The sequence below is a fragment of the Mirounga angustirostris genome, unplaced genomic scaffold (assembly GCF_029215605.1).
Source record: "Mirounga angustirostris isolate CCGP_5_RB_7025 unplaced genomic scaffold, mMirAng1.0.hap1 SCAF_6, whole genome shotgun sequence".
Lineage (NCBI taxonomy): Eukaryota > Metazoa > Chordata > Mammalia > Carnivora > Phocidae > Mirounga > Mirounga angustirostris.
The window spans coordinates 97,741,968-97,768,620 of record NW_026991714.1 but is presented as its reverse complement, the minus strand read 5'-3'; the positions used below and the strand labels follow the sequence as shown (position 1 = coordinate 97,768,620).

Genomic DNA, 26,653 nt, shown 5'->3' with positions numbered 1-26,653 from the left:
ATGCTGCATATAATGCTTTGTAGTTTACATTTCCTCATAGAAATATGTTACATAATTTTTCTCAGATTACTGAAAGTCTTCTACTACAAGATTATTTTTTTTTAAAGATTTTATTTATTTATTTGACAGAGTAAGACCCACAGCGAGAGAGGGAACACAAGCAGGGGGAGTGAGAGAGGGAGAAGCAGGCTCCCCGCAGAGCAGGGAGCCCGATGCGGGGTTCGATCCCAGGACCCTGGGATCATCACCTGAGCTGAAGGCAATCGCTTAACCAACTGAGCCACCCAGGCGCCCACAAGATTATTTTTTTTAATGACTGCAAGATATCTCAGCCTATAGCAGTATTTCAATTAACTTTAATATCTTATTGTTGGACACATAAATTTTTGCTTAAAATTTATAACATTTTGGGCGCCTGGGTGGCTCAGTTGGTTAAGCGACTGCCTTCGGCTCAGGTCATGATCCTGGAGTCCCTGGATCGAGTCCTGCATCGGGCTCCCTGCTCAGCAGGGAGTCTGCTTCTCCCTCTGACCCTCCTCCCTCTCATGCTCTCTGTCTCTCATTCTCTCTGTCTCAAATAAATAAATAAAATCTTTAAAAAAAAATTTATAACATTTTATTCAGTGAACCTTCTTATAACTAAATAATTTTCCCACCTCTGACTGTCTTCTTATACAAATTCCTAGAATTGGAACTGTTGTATCAAAGAGTGAAAAAATTATAGGCTTTTCATATATATATATATATATATATATATATATATATATATATATATATATATATATATACATGTATATCTAATTCTATCACTCTTTGGTATATATGTACATATATATTCCTGGGAAATTTGCATCCTCACTGGGAGAGCATGAAAATGTTCATTTTTTTGCACCCTCAGTGACACTGGTCATTATCATGCCTTGGATGTTTTGATTTATTTGATTTTGAGTAAAGCTGAACATTTGTTTGTATATTTATTGGCCAGCATAATAGGCAGTTTTCCAGGCCATTGAACACTGGATCAGGAAGGCAGGATTCAGTGGACCTTGACATGGAGGGCCTCATTTGTCCATGGGTTGCAGTTGGCACGGACACATGGGATGGAGATGCCAGGAGATAAATAGAATATTCTCAAAACAAACTAACCCACTTTACTAGTTTACCCAGAACCAGTCCTACATAGGTGGCTTGTGACAAATTTTGTGATACTAAAACTATAAACAGTAATGAAAGACAGATACGGAATATTCTTAATTTTTTAAAATAGAAAATTGTCAAAGTAAAGAAAATATAAAGAAGAAACTAACAATCACATACATTAGCACTATTGAGAATTAACCATTTTTTTTTTTAAAGATTTTATTTATTTATTTGACAGAGAGAGACACAGCGAGAGAGGGAACACAAGCAGGGGGGAGTGGGACAGGGAGAAGCAGGCTTTCCGCGGAGCAGGGATCCCAACGCAGGGTTCGATCCCAGGACCCCGGGACCACGACCTGAGTGGAAGGCAGACACCCAAAGACTGAGCCACCCAGGCGCCCCTGATATAAACTTTTTCGAAGAGAGATTGTGAATAATCATAAGTAACCTAATTAAAAAATGCTTACTACTATTAGAATCTTTAGAATTTTTAATATTTTAAAATTTAAAAGCAGGTCTCATTCTCAATTTTCTTTGTTATATAAGCAGTTTATAGTGACTGATGGTTAAAGGGAACACCCAGGAAGAGGAAACACAATTAATTACAGTTCTTAAAAGGAAGTCTATCCCTTCCTGTTATTCCAAGGGATTCTCAGTAGATGCTTAATACGGAAAAGAATAGTTATTAGTCTGGGCACTTAATGCATATGCTTATCTAATACAGTCTGGGTTATAAATGTGAAGAAATTTTTTTTTTGATTAAGGATTTTTTTTTTATTAAGAATTGATTAAGGATGACCCAGAGTTGATAAATTTATGTTTTTCCATGAGTCTTGTTACAATATTGAGCAGAGCTGCTTGAGAATTTGTTTCTCAAACAAGAGGTAATTCGCTTTCATTAATTAGTGGATAGTAAATATGGAACTTGATAATAGGTCCCTAAGCCTGAAGAATTTGGCCATATAAAACAGTAGTTAAGATTATTGGATTTGAAGTCCAACTGCTTAGTTAACAAAAAATTCAGCTTTTTTAGTATCTAGCTAAATGATTTCAGACAAGTTACTTAACCACCGACCTTTGGTTTTAGCTATTTTTATTGAGGTCTTACTGTGATTAGGCTTTGTGTTAAAGGCCCTATTTCTATCCAGCATGCAATGTAAAGATGAGGAAACCAAGGCACATGAAGTTACATAACTTGCCTAAAGTCTCAGGGCAGAACTGGGATTTAAAACAAAGCAATCAGGGGCGCCCGGGGGGCTCAGTCAGTTAAGCATCTGTCTTCCACTGGGGTCATGATCACGGGGTCCTGGGATAGAGCCCACATCAAGCTCTGCATCCAGCCCCTCATGGAGCCCTGCACCGAGTCCCTCATGAGCCCCTCGCCAAGCCCCTCACCTATCCCTGTATTGGGCTCCCTGCTTTGTGGGGGGTCTGCTTCTCCCTCTCCCTCTGCCCTTCTCCACCTCTCCTGTTCTCTTGTGCATGTGCTCTCTCTCTCAAATAAATAAATAAAAATCTAAAAATAAATAAATAAATAAAATGAAGCAATCAGATTGCTGAGCCACAGAACCACTGTTGTCTCCCGCTGCTGTCATTGGAATTACAATTAACAAAGACAAGTCTTGATAATTCATGATAACAAGGATTAGAGGGCTGAGTGAAAGCAAATCAAATCAAAATGCCTCTCAAGCCTCATGTTAGTTTGGGAGAAGTTTCTCTTTTCCCAAAGTCTCTAGCCACACTGTTAATTGGTAACAAAATTAACAGGTTTGAATTCTGTCCTTTTTTAAAAATTGTGAAATTCTTTTTTTTTTGAAATTCTTAAAGAAAAAAGAGGGGGCAAAGGCAGAAAGAGGGAACTTTATAATGGATAATTTATAAACTAGACACTCATCCTTGAATAATGAATGATGGCTAAGCATCTTTTAAAGAACTCAGATGATGAAAAAAATGAACTCAGATGAGTGAACACATCTAAATTTATGTATTCTTAGGATAAACCTATCTGACTATTTTTGACATTTAAATATATATTAGGCTCACAGGTGTGTTGGGCCATCATCTAAATGCAGTTCAGTTGTCATCACAGACTACTATTTGGATAGAAGTTTTTATTGGATGCTTTCTGAGTATTATTATAGAGGAAATTCTTTCTTTCTTTCTTTCTTTCTTTCTTTCTTTCTTTCTTTCTTTCTTTCTTTCTTTTCTTTTCTTTTCTTTCTTTCAAGATTTTATTTATTCATTTGAGAGAGAGAGATACAGAGAGAGAGAGCATGAGCAGGGGGAGAGGCAGAAGCAAGCTCCCCGCTGAGCAGGGAGTCCGTCGCAGGGCTGGATCCCAGGACCCCAGGATCATGACCTGAGCTGAAGGCAGACGCCCAACCATCTGAGCCACTCAGGCGTCCCTAGAGGAAATTATTTCTTAGAGTAAAAAGTCAAGGGGCACCTGGGTGGCTCAGTCGTTAGTTAAGCATCTGCCTTCGGCTCAGGTCATGATCCCAGGGTCCTGGGATCGAGCCCCGTGTCGGGCTCCCTGCTCCTTGGGAAGCCTGCTTCTCCCTCTCCCACTCCCCCTGCTTGTGTTCCCTCTTTTGCTATGTCTCTGTCAAATAAATAAAATCTTAAAAAAAAAAAAAGTCAAAATACAAATATAAGGATCAAAAGAAAAAGTTGGGTTGAATACGGCTGTTTTGAGAAGGAATGATGCCCAGCTTCTTCCTTTATGCCATTTAAGTTGGATTCCTTATTTTAAACATTGATTTTTATTTTAGGTTGAACAAATCATGGCAGAATTTAAAGTCAGAGCCTTGGAATGTCACCCTGACAAGCATCCTGAGAACTCCAAAGCTGGTAAGTATTTAATAATGCCTGTTTCCCATGAAAATGAATAGCATCTAGAACTAAAAAGCTATTGAATAATAACTAAATTTCCTTTTGTATGTTATGCTCACACTTATTCTTTCATTCAATGCCCAAGAATGTTTTTGCACCATTGGATGGCAGAAGGGGAGGAAGGAACTGTGTAGGGTCTTTTCTCCAATAGTATTGAACTTCCATTTTTCTTTAGCTGTAATGTGCTGCTTCCTGGTTTAAAATTTGTCCATTTTATGCTTTATTTCACTAGCTCTTGAGTGTTAACATTGTCTTAAGTATGTTTGTAACAGGTGATTGCCTTGATGAGAACCTTGCTGTATTTTCTTCATTCTGGGGAACTGAATATGTCTCTGTAGAACATATGATAATATATTCATACTTTTGTTTTTCTTTATCATAATTTAAATTCCATTATCATAAATTTTGACATAAATGCTTATGTGTATTTCAGCTTGAAAAAATATAAACCAATTATCCTTCCTTGACCCGTCTCCCTCCCGCTCCTCTTCTTTCTTTCCTTTTAGAGCCAAACTTCCTGAAAAAGAAGTTCACAGTTGCTATCTCTACTTTTCTTCACCAATTTTCAGTTTATCCCAGTCTGACTTCCTCCTCACCTTTCTTGAAATGACTCTTGGAATAGCCACCAAGGACTTCCTGGCTGCCAAATCCAAGGGTTACTCTTTAGTTCTTATCTTCCCTGTGTTTGCATCAGAAATTGACACTGTTGACCATGCGTCCTTGAAACACTTTTTTCTCTTAGATACCAAGATAAACACTCATACTTTTCCTCCAACCTCGTGGGCTGATCTTTCTCTGTTGTGACTCCTTCTCTTCTGCCCTAAGGTTCCTTTTTTTTTTTTTTTTTAAAGATTTTATTTGACAGAGAGAGATAGTGAGAGCAGGAACACAAGCAGGGGGAGTGGGAGAGGGAGAAGCAGGCTTCCCGCTGAGCAGGGAGCCCAATGCGGGGCTCGATCCCAGGAGCCTGGGATCATGACCTGAGCCGAAGGCAGACACTTAACGACTGAGCCACCCAGGCGCCCCTGCCCTAAGGTTCCTAAGATCTCTATTATCACTAATTAGTTTTGTGTGGCTTTGAATTTCACATAAATGGAATCACGCAGTCCTCCTTTGTGTGTGGCTTCTTTTGCTTTACCTTGTCTGTGATATTTGCCCATTTTGTACATGTAGCGACAGTTCATTCTTTGTCATTGCTGGGCCTTTAGGTACAAGTCCCTTCATGTGCTCCCTGCCCCTCCCCATCTCTCCATTTTCATCTTCTCTCCACCACCATGCCCACTACTCCATGTTTCTGCCTCACAGAACTACCTTTGTTCCTTAATATACCGTTTTCTACTCTTCAGAGCTTGACCTTTTTTTTTTTTTTTAGAGAGAGAGAGTGGGGGAGGGGGGTGGGGGTGGGGGGAGGGGCAGAGGGAGAGAAAGAATCTTAAGCAGGCTCCATGCCCAGTGCAGAGCCTGGTGCAGGGCTTGATCCCACGACCCTGAGATCATGACCTGAGCTGAAATCAAGAGTTGGATGCTTAACCAACCGACTGAACCCCTCAGGTGCCCCTACACTTCAAACCTTTATGCCTGCTGCCTCTCTGTCTGGCTCCCTCTGAGGCCTACACACATCTCTGCTTTGCTTTGATTGGTTAGGTCGCTCCTGTGTCAGGTTTCAACTTAGCCATCGCTTCCTCTGGGAAGTCACCTGTGCCCCACCTACTCAGAGCACCCTATACATTGGGCAGAAAACTGTGTATCACACCATCTCCTTGTTGCCTGTTTGCTTGTCAGTCATACTGAAAGCTCAGTGAGGCAGGCTTCCTGCTATCTTGTTCACAGTAATATGCCCCACACCTCACATAGCACCTACCATGGAGGACACTTAACTTTGTGCAAATCATTTATTGAATGACTGAATGAATAAATTTATGAACATTTCTTTAGGAGACACATTAATTACCTCTTTGAACTGGAGTTACTATTAAGATAGATGTCCTGGGGCGCCTGGGTGGCTCAGTTGGTTGAGTGGCCAACTCTTGATTTCGACTCAGGTCATGATCTCGGAGTCCTGGGATTGAGTCCACATGGGGCTCTGAGCTCAGGTGGGGAGTTTGCTTGAGGATTCTCTCTCTCCTTCAGTCCCCCTCTCCCCCGAGCTCGCACTCTCTCCCTCTCAGATAAATAAATAAATCTTAAAAAAAAGATAGATGTCCTAACATAAAAGTATAAAAATTTAATAAACACTTAAAAACAACCACCACCCCAGGTTATTCTTTAACTGGGTTCTTTTCCAATAAAGCATGGCTTTGAGTTGTTTCTCTGTCCCTGGCAAACAATTTCTATTTGGGATACACGATGAATCACTGTGCAATCATTGCCATTTCTGGTTGCCATAGTGATGGGAGTTTTCACATATGGGCTACCTCGAGGCTTCTTGTTCAGAGAAACATTTAAATGTAAGTATTGTTTAAAATGAAAGGTACACAGACACCAATATCTTCCCCTGTCAGGCTTGCAGTTATAGATGAGTCAACCTGTGGGTAGAAATTGTTTTCAAATCTGTTCAAGCATCCATTTACTCAATCTGGATTGATACGACTTTCTGAAAATGTAAGTGGTTCTTTATACACTTGGAGAAGAATTAAGGGTACTGATAAAAATATTTTAAAATATTAAACAGATGCCTGGGTGGCTCAGTCAGTTAAGCATCCAACTCTTGGATTCAGCTCAGGTCATGATCACAGGGTTAAGAGATTAAGCCCCACACTGGGCTCTGCGCACAGCAGGGAGTCCGCTTGAGATTCTCTCCCTCTCCCTTTCTCTCTGCCCCTACCCCTGCTCCCACGCGTGCGTGCACTCTCTCTCTAATAAATAAATAAATCTTAAAAAAATATATTAAACAAAAATTCACCCAGATGCTGAATTTAGTTTGGCAGAAATCCAGACTACATTAGGCAGATTTTGAAACATATTTCATCAAGGTGAAAGCTTATAGAGCAACTGCCTGTAGGAGAAATTAAACTTGTATATATACCTTTTTGGTTTGTTAAGTGTAGTCTCAACCATTTCCACTGAAATTACTAATTTGCTAGCATGATGGAGTAGTAGATATGGAGCACAGTCTTGTCTGTCTGGATTGTTCCTTGATCCCACTGATGAGCTAGTTGACCTTGGGCAATCTCTTGAGCCTCAGCATTCTCATAGGAAAAATGGGTAGACCAGTAGTATATTGCTTCTAATGTGAAGGACAAATGAGGTAGCTTGCATGCAGGAATAGCTCAATGAATGTTGGCAATTATGATTCAGTGGACTTTCTTTTCTTGTTTTTATACAGCATTCCAAGATAAAAAAATTTTTTTTTTTAAATTTTAGAAAGAGAGTGCACGTGCATTTGTGCACGAGAGTGGGTTGGGGGTGAGGCAGAGAGAGAATCTTTAGCAGGTTCCATACCCGGTGTGCTGTAGAAATTGTGTCACTGAGCACAAAACTCCTGGCTGGTGCTCATGCCAATCCTGTGTATGTGCATGACAGTAACTGTTTCAGGCCAATGCTTTATTAACTTCTCCCTGACCCTGAAGAAAGGGATTTCAGACTAAATTAAAGATCTGTGAAAGGTATTTTTGTTATTGATTTGTAGGCTGCAAAGACATTTGGATATTTGAAGGAGAGCTCCTTGTCCTTGCTAACTGATATCTTTTCATGTCTCCATGCTTTCTCACTTTAAAAACTCTTTATTGCTTTTTCCCCTTTGAATAAAAATAACATACAGTAATAAATAATGTTGAAAGTGAAAGTCTGCTCTTATCGCTCCCTGCCAGGGAACCACTATTAACAGTGGTATATTTTCTTCCATATTTTTTTCAAAGTACGGTCTGACATCATGTTTTTATTATTATTTTTCAAGTAATTGTAAGTGGTCTACATTTGAAAGATGACTATATAATACAAATTCAATTGTGAAATATGAATTTAAAAGAACCTCTGTATTTTCAGAGTAGATCTAGGAGTTAAAACAGAATGTCTCTCAAAGGTCCCGGCATCATTTGCTCATATAAGCTTGTAAAATGAGATCTCTCTTCCCAGAACTGGTAAATGTTTATCTTTTGTGACTCATTTGATTAGCTGACATATTAAAGGACAAGTATAAACCCAAACTCATTTTTAATGTGGTAGAGAGGATGGAAGAAGGAAAGGCCAGCTATCAGGCAAGATAAAGTATCTTTAGCTTTCTGCTTATCAGTTGTTGTCGAGGGACTGACATCAGAATAATCCCAGGCAGGCTTCTTCCATTCTGCAGACTCTGAAACCAGGCTAACAGTAATGTGCAAAGAGAAGGTGACTCATAGATAAATATGTAAATCTTTATAAACACTGCTGTAGTAGTAACTGGCATGTGCATCCGTGGCAATAATTTAAAGAGCTTTTTATTCGCCTTGGAAAAAGTGACATCTTATTTGTACAGTGGGATATTTAAATTGTCATCAGTGGTAGAAGGATTACTCTGGAGCGAGCTGCTATGGCAAGATGCTTTTTATTAGTTTGTTTATTTTCCTGTAGTTTTCAATAGCCTCATCTTTAGGGTCTTCCCTTTAACTCACTAATGACTACCTCCAGCGGTGATATTAAGTAGTTAATGGCCTGTTAGGTACTGTGCTGTCCAGCTTTGGGGCAGGGTCTTGGAGGGACCCTGCTGTGGCAGGGAGTATCTTGTTGTTGGGGGAACACTTAAAAGTGGTGGTGTTTGGAGGACGGGGGCCCAGGAATAGCGATTCTTTACCACCTGGGGTACAGAAGTATTTCAGTATTTTTAATACTGTCAGTATTGACCGTACATTTGCCTCAACACCTGTTTGAGAGACTCTGGATTACTTCCCATGGGTTTTTTAAAAAAAGATTTTATTTATTTATTTATTTATTTTTAGAAAGAGAGAGAGAGTCCATGTGAGCGGGGGGAGGGGCAAAGGGAGAGTGAGAGAGAGAATCTCAAAGAAACTTGTGCTGAGTGTGGAGCCTGGCACGGGGCTAGACCTCACGACCCCGTGATCGTGACCTGCGTAGAAATCAAGAGTCGGAAGTTTAACGGACTGAGCCACCCAGGCACCTCCCATGAGGTATTTTTAAACACTATCAGGGCAATTTAAATTAGTTTTCCCACTGATGGTATTAAAATATTCCTAATTCACAAAATGTTTTAATGATACATGTCATTTCTTTGGTGGTTGGAGCTCAGGGAATAGCTCTATATATTATCTTTTTCACACTCAAAATAGGAAGCATTCACTTATTGGTTCATTGAACAAATACCTTTTGAGCACGGGCTATGTTTCAGTGCAAAGGATACGGCAGAGAACAAAACAGATAAAGTCTCTGTTTCCACAGAGTTTGTATTGTGGTAGAGGAGACAGATCATAAAAAACTACGTAATGGCTGGGGGCAAGTACTATGATGAAAAGTAATGTAGGGCAAGGGAGATAAAGGCGTGGGGCTGGTGGGCAGTCATTTTATATAGCATAGTCAGGGAAGACCCCCTCTACAAGACAGGATCTGAGATGACATCTGGAGGAAGTAAGCCATATGAATGCCTGGTCAGACACTCAACTGAGTGAACCACGCAGGTGCCCCCAAAAGATGATTTTTTCCCCAGTCGAATGGTCTTGGTACTTTTGTAGAAAACCAATTGACTTTGGGCGCCTGGCTGGCTCAGTCAGTGGAGCATGCAACTCTTACTGCCAGGGTTGTGAGTTTGAGCCCCACATTGGGTGTAGAGATTACTTAAAAATAAAATCTTGTGCGCCTGGGTGGCTCAGTTGGTTGGGCGACTGCCTTCAGCTCAGGGTGGCTCAGTTGGTTGGGCGACTGCCTTCAGCTCAGGTCATGATCCTGGAGTCCCAGGATCGAGTCCGGCATCGGGCTCCCTGCTCAGCAGGGAGTCTGCTTCTCCCTCTGACCCTCCCCCCTCTTGTGCTCTGTCTCAAATAAATAAATAAAATCTTAAAAAAAAAATCTTAAAAAAAACAGAAAGAAAACCAATTGACTGTAAGTTTGAGGGTTTATTTTGGACTCACACTATCCCATTTATGTATGTTTACTCTAATGCTGGTACCACACTGTTTTCATTACTGTAGCTTTGTAGAAAGTTTTAAGTTGGGAAGTGTGAGTTCTTCCAACTTTGTTTTTGTTTTTCAAGATTGTTTTGACTATTCTGAGACCCTTGCCTGTACATATGGATTTTTAGGATCAACTTGTCACAAAAAAAGGCATCTGGGATTTTGACAGAGATTACATTAAATCTATAGAGCAGTTTGGAGAATTACCATCTTAGAAATGCTAGGTCTTCTGATCCTTGAACATGGATATCTATTCATTTAGATATTTAATTTCTTTCAACAGTGTTTTATAGTTTTCAATATATAAGTCTTGCACTTCTTTTGTTAACATTTTTTTCTAAGTATTTTATTCTTTTTGATGCTATTGTAAATGGAATTCCTTCCCTGATTTCATTTTCAGATTGCTCATTGATACTGTATAGAAACACAATTGATTTTTGTGTATTGTTCTATAGAAAGTTTGAGCTTCATTGAAGAGCAGAAGAGACATTGGAAGTGTTTACAAAAGGGACATGGATGGTTTCTATTGTATGCCATCTGGTCAAATAGATCAGTGACAAAGCTACCATTTATCAACCACCTACCATGTTACTTCCTGTGCTTAAACCCTCCCAATAACTTCTTACTGTTCTTACAACAAAAGCAGACCAGAATCCTTAGGCCTCTAAGGTCCTGGATGACTGGGCCCTTGTCTACTCTACAGCCCCATTGCTCATTTCCTCATTGTTCTTTCCCAGCCCTGTGTCACATGGGCATTTTCTACTTTCTCTAAATATTTAAACTATGCTCCTTCCTGCCTTAGAGTCTTCATTTACACTGTTCCTCTAGCCTGATCACTACCCTTCCTCACAACTACCACTAGAAAAGGTAGTTTTCTTCCTAGTAGACAAAACTAATTTTTTTGATGTTTGTAAATGTCAATCCCACTAAATAGTTCATGTCTCCTGTTCACAGCTGTGTCATCAGCATCTGGAATAGCACTTGGCACATCACTGGAGCTCAGTGAAGAGAGTGGATAAACTGTGAGCCAGGCCCTTTACATCCATGATCTCACTTGTCCTTGCGATTCGCACTACACATGAGGAAATGAAAGCTTGAAGGTCACATAGCCAGTAAATAACAGACCTATTCCAGTGAGATCGCTTTGCTTGGGAGTTTAAAATAACTCCTTCAAGAGAGGAGTGCTCATCTTTGGATTTGTTTTCCAGTGGAGATGTTCCAGAAACTGCAGAAGGCAAAGGAGATTCTGACTAATACAGAGAGTCGTGCTCGCTATGACCACTGGCGCAGGAGCCAGATGTCGATGACATTCCAGCAGTGGGAAGCTTTGAGTGACTCGGTGAAAACGGTAGGTTCCGCTCTGGGATGTAGTGAATTCATGAAGCTCAGGCTGCCCATGGATGAGACTCACGTAGCAGCTTAAAAAGTCAATAGGCAGGGGCGCCTGGGTGGCTCAGTCGTTAAGCGTCTGCCTTCAGCTCAGGTCATGATCCCGGGGTCCTGGGATCGAGCCCCACATCGGCTCCCTGCTCAGCGGGGAGTCTGCTCCTCCCTCTGCCCCTCCCCCTGCTTGTGCTCTCTCTCTCTTTCTCTGTCAAAATAAATAAATAAATCTTAAAAAAAAAAAAGTCAATAGGCAATAGGACGGAGAAGACCAAGAAGCTGGTAGAATCTAGATATAACTCAGCGTCCACAAATCCTGTGAAGGGGAATTCAGTGGGTCAGCTCCAGAAGAGCTGATGACTACAATTGTCAGTCTCTCCTTGGCTGTTTGAGTCAATGTATATACTCCTCATTAGCATTTATGTTTTATACATTCTGACAACTGTGCTTCTGAAGTTGCTCATATAATACTGCTGAATTTTGAACCAATGCAAATTCATCTCCTCCATCTTTTTAGTTCATATCGGCCTATTCTCTACTCAAGGCTTATAAATTCCATAAAAAAGAGCCTGATTAATTAAAGAAAGCTGTAAATTATTTTAAATTTATTCTTGTTACAAATTCTGGTGAAAGAGTCATTGGATTGATGCAGAGAGACTTTTTAAACCATTGTGTTCTCTTTCTTCATGCTATTAAAAAACTAAATATAAAAATAATCACTATAGGGGCGCCTGGGTGGCTCAGTCCTTAAGCGTCTGCCTTCGGCTCAGGTCACGATCCCAGGGTCCTGGGATCGAGCCCCGCATTGGGCTCCCTGTTCCATGGGAAGCCTGCTTCTCACTCTCCCACTCCCCCTGCTTGTGCTCCCTCTCTCGCTGTGTCTCTCTCTGTCAAATAAATAAATAAAATCTTAAAAAAAATCACTATAATTACTGTGTTATACACTTACTTTGTTCTTACATTGACCTTTATATATATATATATTTCAGTATATAAAAATTATATATTTATATATATTATTAAACATGTTATATATAAATATGCATATTTATATATATTTAGGAGGGGAGGGGTAGAGGGAGAGAGAGAATCTATTTTTTTTTTTAAGTTTTTATTTATTTATTTGTCAGAGAGAGAGACAGAGGCAGGCAGAGGGAGAAGCAGGCTCCCCGCTGAGCAAGAAGCCCGACGTGGGGCTCGATCCCAGGACCCTGGGATCATGACCTGAGCTGAAGGCAGATGCTTAACCAACTGATACACCCAGGCGTCCTGGGAGAGAGAGAATCTTAAGCAGGCTATATGCCCAGCATGGAGCTCAAAGTGGGGTTTGATCTCACAATCCTGAGATCATGACCTAAGCTGAAATCAAGTCAGACACTTAACTGACTGAGCCACCCAGGCACCCCAACCTTTATACTGATTGTTTCTGGGTTCCTGGGCTCAGTGAGGTGTCCTTGGGGTGAGTCCAGTTGGCTACAAACAACCAGGGAAGCTTCCTACTATGCCCGTTTGGTTACACTTTCCCCAATCAGGTGGGAAACAGTGTGTAATTTAACACCTTCTGGGCCTGTTGAGAAGGCAGTCTGTCCTAATTGAATGTTATCCAAACCATGTCAAAGATCACCCAGACAAGTAAAAAATTCACTCATGTTGATCCAGAATAAAAACAACTAGTCAATTTTGAATAGTTATTCAGCTGATCCATGGCTCACATGAGTCAATTGATTTTTTTCTATTTATTTTTCTATTGTCTATTTAATGTTTACTGGCATGTAGGCACAATTTTTTATTATTAAACAAGGTCCAGAATTAAATTAAATTACCTACTTTATTTATTTTAAAGATTTTATCTATTTGAGAGAGAGAGAGAGAGAGAGCGCACAAGCCAGGGGGAGCAGCAGAGGGAGAAGGAGAAGGAGGCTTCCCGCGGAGCAGGGAGCCCGATGTGGGACTCGATCCCAGGACCCTGGGATCATGACCTGAGCTGAAGGCAGACGCTTAACAGACTGAGCCACCCAGGCGCCCCAACATCCAGAATTTTAAAAAATGACTTCCTAGGGGTAAAAAACACCTTAAAGAAAGCTGATAAACAAGTCAATGGAGAAGGTAGAATAAGCAACATACCAATTTCAGGGACGGTAGGACAGTGGCCTTTGCACCCAGGCTTGGTGTCTGTTTAGCATTAGTTCACCCCCTGCACACAGTGATTGTTTTGGTCTGGTGCAATTCATTATTTTGCTGTACATACTGTCCTTTTCCTAATCTCCCTCTTAGTCTCTATCAACTGCTATCATTTGACATTTTTACTGATGATCATTTGAACTGAGTCATTCCACACTAGTTTGCTTGATATTAAATGTTGTTCTGTCCAGTTCATATTTAGGGGAACTGAGAAATACACTCTGTGAGCACAGACATGAGACCTAATTGTGTCCCAGCAAACCAGGCTGCTTAACATCACTCTTACATTAGTCCTTTGATTGAAGTACAAAGCATGAGAGCCGCCTGAATATGAGGTTAGATACAGTTGGGATTTTTTTCCCTGTGTATTTCTTTAATTGGGATCAGCAGATACAAGGGTCTGATGATAAAATATTTTATTCTTATAAAGTAGATGGATGAGTAAAACTATTATCTCAGAATATCTTTGCTGGCTATCAAAACATTTACTGTAGTTAAGTCATTAATCCTCAACACTATCTAAGGAAATAATAGGCACTTTTATTCCAAGAAGTACTGAGACATGGAGTAGATACACTGTACAGGACACTTAGCTGACTTGTGATGTTGAAGGACCACATTTTCAGCTCTCTGGGCCCTGAATTCTCAAATTTCTTATTTTCTATTTTTCACTGACCTTTCCAATATCCTTTCCCTCCACAGAGGAAGCCACTGGCTAGCCTCTTCTACTCTGCACATGCAGAAAAAGGAAGAAACAAACTAAACAACAACAGACCCCAACCAACCAAACCAAAAGCAGATTTTTTTGCCCCAGCTAAGGCCACTGCCCTTTTTTAAAATTAACATTTTTAAAAAATGATTTTATTTATTTATTTGAGAGAAAGTGCACGAGCTGGGGGCAGGGACAGAAGGAGTGGGAGAAGCAGGCTTCCCGTGGAGCAGGGAGCCCGATGTGGGGCTCGATCCCAGGATCTTGGGATCATGATCTGGGCTGAAGGCAGACGCTTAACTGACTGAGCCACCCAGGTGCCCCTAAAATTAACATTTAAAAAAAAGATTTCATTTTTATTTTTAAAAAAGATTTATTTATTTATTTTAGAGAGGTGGGGGTAGGGACAGAGGGAGAGAATCCCAAGCAGACTTCCACTGAGCACGGAGCCCTACGCAGGGCTTGATCTCATGACCCTGACATCATGACTCGAGCTGAAACCTACTGAGCCACTGAGGTGCCCCTTAAAGATTTTATTTTTAGGTAATATCTTCACCCAGTGTGGGGCTCAAACTTACAACCCTGAGATCAAGAGTTGCATGCTCTACTGTCTGAGCCAGTCAAGTGCTCCATCTTTTTTTTTTTCTTTCTTTCTTTCCTTCCTTCCTTCTTTCTTTTTCTCTTTTTCTCTTTCTTTCTTTCTTTCTTTCATTCTTTCTTTCTCTCTTTTTTTTTTTTTAAAGATTTTATTTATTTATTTGACAGAGAGAATGAGAGAGAGAGCACATGAGAGGGGGGAGGGTCAGAGGGGGAAGCAGACTCCCTGCCGAGCAGGGAGCCCGATGCGGGACTCGATCCAGGGACTCCAGGATCATGACCTGAGCCGAAGGCAGTCGCTTAACCAACTGAGCCACCCAGGCGCCCTCTTTCTTTCTTTCTTCTTCTCTTTCCTTCCTTCCTTTCTAGATAGATAGATTTATTTATTTATTTATTTATTTATTTATTTATTTATTTATTTATTTTGGAGCGAGAGAGAGGGAGCACGAGCAGGGGGAAGGGCAGAGGGAGAGGGAGAGAGAATCCATGAGCAACTTGACTCCCTGGCTGAGCGTGGAGCCTGACACGGGACTCTATCCCAGGACCCTGAGATCATGAAATGAGCTGAAATCAAGACTTAGCCACTTAACCAACTGAGATACCCAGGTCTTTCTTTCCTTCTTTCTTTCTTTCTTTCTTTCTTTCTTTCTTTCTTTCTTTCTTTCTTTCTTTCTCTCTCTCTCTCTCTCTCTCTCTCTCTTCTTTCTTTCTTTCTTTCTTTCTTTCTTTCTTTCTTTCTTTCTTTCTTTCTTTCTTTCTTTTCTTCTTTCTGCTCTAGGCCCAACCTGGGGCTCAAAGCCACCACCCTGAGATTGAGAGTCACCTGCTCCACTGACTGAACCAGCCAGGCACCCCAAAATTAACATTTTTATTTTGAAATAAAACCTACAGAAAAATTCATAATAGTAGGTCAGGTTTTACCACACATTGAACTTTAAATATAGAATACTATATAATATTGATTTTATATTATGTGTCTGCTTTTAATTAATGTAGTCAATGCACTGGGCCGTCAGAGGTAAAAAAGACCTGATGCTGGAAGAATCTGACCAGCCTCATACCGACGAGATTAAAAATGAGGAATGGAACAAGCAAAGAGAAATAAAGAAAGAGGAGCTGGGTTCAACCGCAGAGAAAATGGAGCAGAAAGAATCCAAGTCCTTGGAGAAGTCATTCTCCCCACAAAATCCTGATTCTCCAAGTAAGTGTAGTCATGTAGCTTTGCAGAACAAAGAAGGTCTGAAATTAAAGGGCTTGGTTTATACTGTATTTATTCTCAACCTCTTCCAACTAAACGAAGAGGTTTATCACCTTAAAAGAGACTTATTTGGCACTGACATAGATACTGGAAGACACATTCCTCTGTACATTCCTTGCAAGGGGAAATTTGAGGCATTTCTGGGAGTGTCTTTTGCTGGACTGAAATAACACTGCCATTTATTGGGTATTTACTATGTACAGGAACATTCTTTATGTGCATTACTTTTACATGTATTATCTTGTCTTATATTCATTTCATATACATTAATTTATTTAATCCTCACTACAAGCTTCTGAGGTTGGCACCAATATTATTATCATTTTACAGATGAGAAAACTGAAGTCCAGGGAGGTTGAGTAATTTTCCCAAAGCTCTACAGCTTGTATACAGCAGGGGAGGGGGCTGAACTAAGGCAGCTTGGCTTCAGAGTCTGTTTGTAAGGCATTGCACTACCTTGAGAAGGTACCTTATTTGGAAGTAGCTCTGTAGACATTCTGAATGATATATAGATCCACTGAAGCAGGGCATTATAGAGGTTAAGCTCCCAAGGTACACTACCTAGCTCTACTAACGTATGATCTCTATTACTTGGTAAAAGTTACTTAACTTCTCTAGATTTCAGTTTCCTAATCTATAAAATCAAGATCATAATGGTACCTTCTCATAGAGTTATCATGAAGATTAAATGAGATCCATGCAAAATGCTTAGCACAGTGATTCACCTACCAAGCCAGTCTTGGGTTAATGTCAGCTATTGTTATCATTTCTTTGTGTCTCCAGCCATCCCACTGTGTTGATCTATAGGTGTGTTATGTACACACACTATCATTGTCCTTCAGATTCTTGCTGGATTCTCAGGGTTGTGATTCAACACCTCTTTAGAATTTAGCCTTTAAACCAAAGACTCCTGAAGGTCCTTGAATCCTTGAATACTTACAGGAAATGAAGATAATTAGATAGTTTGTGGTGAATTATAGTCTTTCTAGAAATAGTCATTTGAAATCTCCCTTTGGGAAGAACTTCTATATGCTCATTACCTGCTAGAATAAAGATTCTCAGGGTGTGATTCAGGTATCTGTGCTGGTTACTCAAGATATCCCTTTGTGGAGTCCGCACATTGATTGCATCAGCCTCATATCTGGGCATGGTTATAATGTAACAAACTGATCAAAGCAGAAGCCCGAATTTCAGAAAAAAACAGTGTTTTAAGCAAATACATGCATACAAACACCTACGCACAGGCAAACATACAAATATTTCTCTATTCAGCCCTGGAATGTTCAGATCTGTGCTTCCTGAACCCCTGGGGCCTCCCTGTGACTCTGTTTCAGATTCAGACCGAGTCTGAGTTCACCAGAACTGGGCGGGGGTTGGGGGGGTGTGCAGGAGGGTGTTGTGTGGCTGATCACTTCAGAGACTCGGGAACGGGGCTGGAATCCCTCGCATCAGAGTCTATGAAATGTTTTCTTCCTTTAAAAAACTAGTTATTTAAATATTTAAAAACCCCAAATTGATAGGAGCTTGTTATTAGAAAATTCAACGAATCATGTATAGACAATGACTTAGTGTCTACCCCAGGCTCCCATCGTTCTCTGCTTCTATTTCCTGAAGTAACCAGTGCAGATGCCCAGGTGCGTCTCCTTCCACATTGTTCTCTATGCTAATACAAGCATATAGAAATAGATGTTCACTTATGAGGGCTTTAAAAATAAAGAATGGTGTTATACTGCTACACAGTGCTGAAGAGCACAAACTCTGGAACCAGATCCCTGCTTTTCCACTGATGAGTTGCATGATCTTGGGCAAGCAAGTTAACCTCTCTGTATCTGTGTTTTCTTATTAAATGGCCAAAGCATTAGTGTCTACCTCATACGGTTTTTTTTGAGTAGTAAATAAATAAATTATGTAAAATATTTAGACCAGGTACCTGGTAGGTGCTTTTTTTGGTGTTAGCTTTTATTATTCTGGGGCTTCTCCTTAGACTCTTAGATTTAGAATTAACTCATACTTTTATTTTTATTTTTATTTTTATTTTTAAAGATTTTATTTATTTATTTGAAAGAGAGAGAATGAGAGAGAGCACATGAGAGGGGGGAGGGTCAGAGGGAGAAGCAGACTCCCTGCCGAGCAGGGAGCCCGATGCGGGACTCGATCCAGGGACTCGATCCAGGGACTCCAGGATCATGACCTGAGCCGAAGGCAGTCGCTTAACCAACTGAGCCACCCAGGTGCCCTTATTTTTATTTTTTTATTATGTCCTTTTAAACAGCAGATAAGTATTCCACAGGATAGATATATTGTAATTTACTCAAAATAAATTGTGACATCAGGTTTTTGGGTTTTTTTTTTTTTTTTGGTACTCCTATCTTATTATTATTATTTTTTAAATTCCAGTGTAGTTAACATACAGTGTTATGTTAGTTTCGGGTTTGCAATGTGTGATGTCAATTTTGATGCCTTCACATGGTGAAGTATAGTCTCATACTGTGACTGAGGAATGAAGGCAGGGTGGTGGGGGGAGGGCAGTGAGAGGAGGATCAGTGTTCTGAGAAGCTGTTGTTGGAGAATAAGAATTATGAAATTTTACTAAAAGCTGCATTTACCATTTCTTAATGCCGTTTAAGAGATTATTGGCTGTAATGAGTAGCACCGTAAAGTTGGAGTTTGATATACAAAAGTGCAGTCGTATGATTATTTATAACTTTATTTTACTGCAGCGTAAATATCTGTAACATCAACATTTAAGAAATATTATTCATGTGAGCTTTACCAAGACCGGAGTGGCTTCTCACATACCTTTTCAGAATATTTATTAATTTCCTTAAGCAATGGTTGATATTTACTTTGGAGGTTGCCTTTTGATGCCTCTTCTGTGATGAACATCTGTCAAATAGTGCCCATCCTGTTCTGACTCTTCACTGCAACCAGTAAAATATGGAGCACAGCCTCTGAAAACTGGTGTGTGAGACAATCTCACTTTTCCTTTCCTTCCACTTAAATATGCAATAAATATGGCCTCTGATAAGTGCCATTCTAGAATAAAATAGTTTGTGTAACATTCTGGAATTTAAAAAAAAAGATCCTATGTAGCAGATGTGTGCTGCCATAGTCTCTGGACATCTACCTTCCCATTGCCAACTCTATGGTTTCTACCAAAGGGCTTTCTCTGGCAATTGAGCCGGCTAGGCAGTAAGTGCCAGGGAATAAACACCTTTGGATGTAGCCATCAGATACTGATGAATGTGAGTGGGAGCCTCCTTTACTTCTCAAATTGGATTAACTCTGAGGGGTCTTTATATTGTCTTCCAGGGGTCTCCAATGCAATCAAGCCCCAGTTGCCCAGGGTAGCAACTTGCCTGATAATGTACCTTTTATCAACTTGGTTCCTTTCCCTACTTTCTTACCAGGACCTCTTTTTTTTTTTTTTTAAGATTTCATTTATTTGACACAGAGAGAGAGTACAAGCAGGGGGAGCGGCAGGCAGAGGGAGAAGTAGGCTCCCGGCTGAGCAAGGAGCCTGATGCGGGACTTGATCCCGGGATTCTGGGATCATGACTTGAGCTGAAGGCAGATGCTTAACCAACTGAGCCACTCAGGAGTCCCTCACCAGGACCTCCTTGAATCACCTTTTAATTAAACCACTTTATTGAGCCTGGCTCAGTCAGGAGAGCATGCAACTCTTTTTTTTTTTTTTTTTTTTAAGATTTTATTTATTTTTTTGAGAGAGAGTGAGAGTGCGAACATGAGCAGGGGGGAGGGGCAGAGGGAGAGGGAGAAGCAGGCTCCGCGCTGAGCAGGGAGCCTGATGTGGGACTTGATCCCAGGACCCCAGGATCATGACCTGAGCCAAAGGCAGACACTTAACCAACTGAGCCATCCAGGTGCCCAAGCATGCAACTCTTAATCTTGGGGTCGTGAGTTCAAACCCCATGTTAGGTGTGGAGCCTATTCAAAAACAAACAACAAATTAGCCTCTTCCATTCGAATTCTTGTTTGGGGGTCTATTTCTATTGGAACCCAAGCTAGAAAACACCTTTTTCAAACTATGAAATAACAAGTATATTTACAGTAAAAATGTGAGAAATGTGGTCAAACAAAAGGTAGAAAATACAATTTGTAATCTCAGCACCTAGAGACATATCTATTCTTGATCTTTTGGTATATTTTTATATTATGTTAGTATACTGAAAACTAAGAGGATCATACTGTACATATTGTGTATGTGTGTGTGTATTTCAATCACAGGTTGTCAGAAATTTCCTTTTATTTTTTCCCAAAAAGGAAATTCTTAAATTTGTTTTCTCTGATAATTCTTTTTTTTTTTAAATTAACATAATGTATTATGTTGTTTCAGGGGTACAGGTCTGTGATTCATCAGTCTTACACAATTCACAACGCTCACCACAGCATATACCCTCCCCAATGTCCATCACCCAGCTACCCCATCCCTCCCACCCCCCACCACTCCAGCAACCCTCAGTTTCCTGAGATTAAGAGTTCTCTGATAATTCTAAAGACAGTACAAACAGATCATTTTCTTAAAAAACCACTGTCAACTGTTCTGTGCATATTTTTCTGATCAGATATTTAGATAATATTTTAAAATATCAATGGAAGCATATTTTATACATTATTCTGTAACCTTTGTTTTTATTAAGATTTCATTTATTTATTTGTCAGAGAGAGAGAGAGAGTGCACAAGCAGGGCAAGTAGGAGAGGGAGAAGCAGACTCCCTGCTGAGCAGGGAGCCAGGTGTGGGACTCGATCTCAGGACCCTGGGATCATGACCTGAGCCGAAGGCAGACACTTAACTGATTGAGCCACCCAAGCATCCCTATAAACTGTTTTCTGACTGTCAGTTAGTGATATGTTATGAGAATTTTTCTATGACCATAAATATTAAAAAATTGTTAATGACTATATCAAAGATTTTAACCAACTTTCTATTGCTGGAGATTTAGATTGTTTCTTGATTTTTAAAAAGCTTTATAAATGGTGTCATGATAAATATCCTTATGGTTAAACCCTTGAGCACATCTGTGATTATTTCCTTAGGATAAATTTCTAGAAGTAGAATTATTGGGTTAAAAGTTCACACATTTTAATGAGTTTGATAAATTTTGCCAAATTGCCTGCCAATTTACCCTCCCTCTAGTAGAGAAGGAAAATGACCTTTTCTTTAATTTTTAACAAAGTTGTTTAGAGTTAAAGAAATCTTACTATTGTGGGATAAATTATTTGTATTTCCAGAGATCCTTTACCATTGACCTTTTACTTTTGGCAGCTGTTGGAAAGTTGTTTCCAATTTCTTTGCAAGTGAATTGCCCAAATTCCCACCACTGGAAACATCTATAAATATCCTTTTATTATTAATCACTTAAGCACATGAGGTTTTTTGATCCATATAAACTAATTCTTGTTGATAAGAATTCGAAAGTTGGCTCTGCAAATCAAGAAGAGAAAGATCAATAATCCAAAAGAAAAATGGAGAGAAACTATATAAATAGTTTAGGAGAGAAAATACAGTGGCTTTTAAACATATAAAAAGATGTTAATCTCAATGTAATTAGTGAAATGATAACTTCTCTTAATGTATGCTTCTATGAATCAGTGAGACATAGGATCAACCATCCAGTTAAAAAAAAAATGAACAAAGGAAATGAACAGAAAATACACAAATAGCCTTGGAACATATGAAAGGATGCTTAAACTCACTCATACCAAGAGAAAGGCAAATTAAAACTGCACTGTTTCCTAATCATCTGCCTGGCAAAGGTTACTAAGTTTTCTGTACTCATCCACCTGGCAAAGGTTACTGTTTTTTAACACAGTGTTAATGATTTACTGTTACATTTTGTGACCACAGAGAAGTCCCTTCCTTTTTTTTTTTTTTTGAATGGGGTCTCCCCGTATATAATATATAAATAAATGAATATTTAATATCAAATATTCACAAGGGCTTTATAGAAAAATAAGCAGGGTGAGGGGTCAGGGAGGGATGGAGGTGGGGGCTGGGTACTATTTGGGTCAAGTGGCCAGGGAAGGAAGCTCCTTACAAATCCAGAATCTCAGGCTCCAACCCAGACACCCAGAATCAGAATCTGCCATATAACAAGATCTCCAGATAATGACTATGCATATGGAAGTTTGAGACACCCTAGTCTAACTAATTCCTACTCCTGGTCACTTTGAATGTGACTTCCTTCCAGATGTCTTTTCTCATTCTACCCTTATTCTACCTAGTCCACACTGAATGCCTTTCTCTGGTCTCCCATTCTCTTATGTGTTTCCCTCCATATTTTTTTAAATTTATTTTTTGGCCACATTAATAGTTTTCTGGATTCCTCTGTGACCCCCATCAGGAGACAAGCACTGCTGTCTCATGGTACTCAGCATAGAGGCTGGCAATATGTAATAGGTGCTCAATAAATGTTTCTTTACGAATGAATAAATGAATGGATGCACCAGGCCAAATCAAAGTGTGTGTGTGCAGAAAAAAGAATTCAAAAGTCTGCTTAAGATAATCAGTTTCTATAAGATATTGATAATCCATATTAAAGACTTACTCTTGCATTTTATTTATTGCAGTGAAATCTTATCAGCAAGCTATTTTGCCATGACACTGTGACTTTTCTTTTCTTACCTTTCTGATTTTAAAATATCTTCTGTGCTTTAAAGGTTTTTCATGTGTGAACTCTTGGCACCTACGTTTCCGCTGGTCTGGGGATGCTCCCTCAGAACTCCTGAGGAAATTCAGAAACTATGAAATATGAAAAGTCCCTGCTCGATAGGAGAGACAGAAAGCAAGACCATCTCCTGTGCTGCCAACAAGTCCTTGTTTAAATCTTAAAAATGTTATGTTTCTCTGTCATGTTTGTGAATTGCTCAGTAGGGATTGATTCCTCTATCCTTAAACCCATTCTATCATAATGTGTTTTTTAAATGAGAAAAATTTCAGACTAGTTTCTTTTAATATTTGAATACATTAAAGCTCTTAGATCCAAAGTTAGCTTGTATGGTATGTATTTTCCTGTTAATGTTATTTATAGAACTCCATTTTAAAAAGCTATCTCTGTATTTAAATAATTCATTGATATACCATGATCTCTCTTAGTGCTGGTTGTACAAGAAATGTTTTCTGACTCTTGACTTAAAATGAAATGTGAAATTATGTGTCTAAATCCCATAGAGCAAAATAAATAACTTCCCCAAATTCACGATGAATTTGTAATTTAACTGTATTTTGAAAATAATTTGATTAGATATTTCTATTCTAATTTTAATAATAATTAATTTAAAATGTTATTATTTATTTGAGAAAACATGTTTTTACAAGACTTCTTTTGTTATATATAGCAAGTGATATATTTATAAACTATGTTCTCACAATGAGAATAAGCCTGTTAGGTTGGAATTATTGATGGTCATGTGTAGTCTGTGATTATTTTTTAGTTTGCAAACAAGTGAATGAAAAATTAAGAAGAAAAGCAATTTTATTTTATTTATTTTTAAAGATTTTATTTATTTGAGAGAGAGAGAGAGCACGCACGCACAAGCAGGGGGAGGGGCAGAGGGAGAGGGAGAAGCAGGCTCCCTGAGATAGGGCTTGCTCCCAGGACTCTGGGATCACGACTTGAGCCAAAGGCAGACACTCAACCAACTGAGCCACCCAGGTGCCCCAAAGAAAAACAATTTTAGAGCAGGGGTTCCTTAGTCAATGGCAGAGTTTTCACTGGTGTATATAGCAAAATGAGAAAAAAATATAGGAAGTTTTTCATTTTTATTTTTTATTTTTATTTATTTTTAAAGATTTCATTATTTGAGAGAGAGAGAGCGAGCAGGAGCGAGCACGAGCGGGAGGTGGGGAGAGGGAGAGGGAGAAGCAGACTCCCCACTGAGCAGGGAGCCTGATGCGGGACTTGATCCCAGGACCCTGAGATCATGACCCGAGCCAAAAGCAGATGCTTAACCAACTGAGCCACCCAGGTGTCCCGGTTGTTTATGTTTTTTTTCTTAAGCTACATTATTTAGAAATTATGTCCTTTGTGGTTTAAAATGTGTTTCCTTTTATGAAATAGTATCATAGTAGATTGTGTTTGCAAGGGCTGCTATAACAAAATACTACAGACTGGGTGGTTTAAACAACATTTCTCACAGTTCTGGAGGCTGGAAGTCCAAGATCAAGGTATCTGCAGTTTTTTCTTTTTTTTTTTTAAGATTTTATTGTGAGAGAGCATAAGCAGGGGGAGCGTCAGGCAGGGAGGGAGAAGGCGAAGCAGACTCCCCGCTCAGCAGAGAGCCTGATTTGGGACTCGATCCCAGGACCTGAGCAGACGCTTAACCGACTGAGCCACCCAGGGGGTCCTTGCAGGTTTGTTCTTTTTTCTGAGGCCTCTCTTCTTGGCTTGCTGCCTTCTCAATATGTCCTCGCATGACCTTTCTGTGTGCACACATATCCCTGGTGTCTCTGTTTCCTCTGCCAGTCATATTGGTTTTGGGCCCCCCACTAACAGCTTCCTTTGAACACATTCACCTCTTTAAAGACCTTATCTCCAAATAAGCTTACATCCTTTTTTTAAAAAAAGATTTTATTTATTTATTTGACAGAGAGAGAGCACAAGTAGGGGGAGTGGGAGAGGGAGAAACAGACTCTCAACTGAGCAAGGAGCCCGATGCGGAACTCGATTCCAGGACCCTGGGATCACGACCTGAGCTGAAGGCAGATGCTTAACCAACTGAGCCACCCAAGTGCTTCCAAATAAGGTTACATTCTAAGGTGTGTCAAATCCAAAAATCAGGGCCAGCTGTTTAGAGAATTATTTCTATTAAAATTTTACCACTTCAGGTAAGGGGAGCTCTTGTTGCTGAACTTTGGGCGCAAATAAGTGCGGCCTGCCGGGAACAGGACTCCTATAACGCCAAATAATGTCTGGAAGGCTGTGGTCCAAGGCCATTTTTGCTGGCTATAAGCGGGGTCTCCGGAACCAGAGGGAGCACATAGTTCTTCTTAAAATCGAAGGTGTTTATGCTCGAGATGAAACGGAATTCCATCTAGGCAAGAGATGTGCTTCTGTGTACAAAGCAAAAAACAACACAGTGACTCCTGGTGGCAAATCAAACAAAACCAGAGTAATCTGGGGAAAAGTAACTCATGCTCATGGAAACAGTGGCATGGTTCGTGCCCAATTCTGAAGCAACCTTCCTGCTAAAGCCATAGGCCACAGAATCTGTGTGATGCTGTACCCCTCAAGGATTTAAATTTAATGAAAAGTAAATAAAGGTGTAGATTTGTTCTCTTGTAAAAAAAAAAAAAATTTACCACTTCAGTAAAATGTGATTTGGCATTGTTATCATATCTGCAAATTTTACTTCAAAAATAGAAACAAAGTAGTTTTTTAAGGCTTGTTTTTAATTTTATTGGAAAATAAAGTGTTTATTCAAAGAACATTCAAAGACTAAGAACTGGGGGTGCCTGGGTTGGCTCAGTTGTTTAAGCACCACTCGGGTTTTAGCTTAGGTCATGATCTCAGGGTTGTGAGATTGAGCCCTGCATTGGGTTTCATGCTGGGGGGTGGAGATTGCTTATAATTCTCCCTCTCCCTCTGCCCTTCCCCACCGCTAAAAAAAAAAAAAAAAAAAAAGAGGAAGGACCTGTGTGGGAGTTGGTGTGAGGAGGAATAAATCTCAAGCTCAGCCAGACTGGACATGGGGCTCTTCTCCACAGAGTTGGAGTCTCAGGGGAGGCCTGGCTGGGGGACCGCTGGATCTGTTAGAAAGTCAGGAAGTGGTCAGAGAGCACCAGGCCACAATGCAGAACTGGGGTCAGGGGTGGAGGTCAGCCTCTGCAGCCTTAGCAGCTCACCAGATACATCCCTGGGGTGAAAAAATAGAGCATGTTAGGTTAATAAAATGAGCTTTAGGGCTACAATTGCCTGTCATAAGGCCTGTATGGCCCAGGTGGGCCCTCAAATAAATACTAGATCGAGTAAGGAATTTTTGAATCTAAGAATTAGGGTTTTAATTTTTTCCCCCTGTTTTCCACCAGACTGATTTACAGCACTAATGACATTTAGTGCTTGTCGAGGGGAAAACCACTCCACTGCTAGTCCACTTTGTTTTTATTACTGATGCATTTCCCAGTGGTTGACAAGATAGAGACCAGCTCTTGTTCATTTTCTCTCCCATGATGGCCTGAAACCTCCAAATAAGAAATGAGAAATAACTTCACTTAAATGTGGGTTTATGATGGGTCACGCTTGATCCCACATAACTTAGTAGGAGACCTTTTATTCTAAACACTTACATAGTTTCCTGAAATCAAAGTTTATAAAGGGAGGGAACTGTGCTTTGATAATATAGTTTTTCTCTTTGAATGAAAAGTAAGGGGAAAA

General features: G+C 39.9%; 1 protein-coding gene and 1 pseudogene across 1 annotated transcript in view; both read left to right on the top strand.

The window, feature by feature from the left end:
• The window catches only part of DNAJC12 (DnaJ heat shock protein family (Hsp40) member C12), a 37,510-nt gene extending 14,035 nt beyond the window's left edge, over positions 1-23,475 (top strand). Inside the window, exons 4-7 of the mRNA XM_045877930.2 lie at positions 3,912-3,990; positions 11,339-11,478; positions 15,997-16,201; positions 22,941-23,475. Coding sequence (XP_045733886.1) covers positions 3,912-3,990; positions 11,339-11,478; positions 15,997-16,201; positions 22,941-23,035 — 519 coding nt within the window. The 3' untranslated portion in view covers positions 23,036-23,475. The remainder of the gene's footprint in view (positions 1-3,911; positions 3,991-11,338; positions 11,479-15,996; positions 16,202-22,940) is intronic.
• A 1,629-nt stretch (positions 23,476-25,104) lies between these two features.
• On the top strand, positions 25,105-25,663 carry LOC123845469 (large ribosomal subunit protein eL33-like; annotated as a pseudogene).
• Positions 25,664-26,653: the final 990 nt, after the last annotated feature.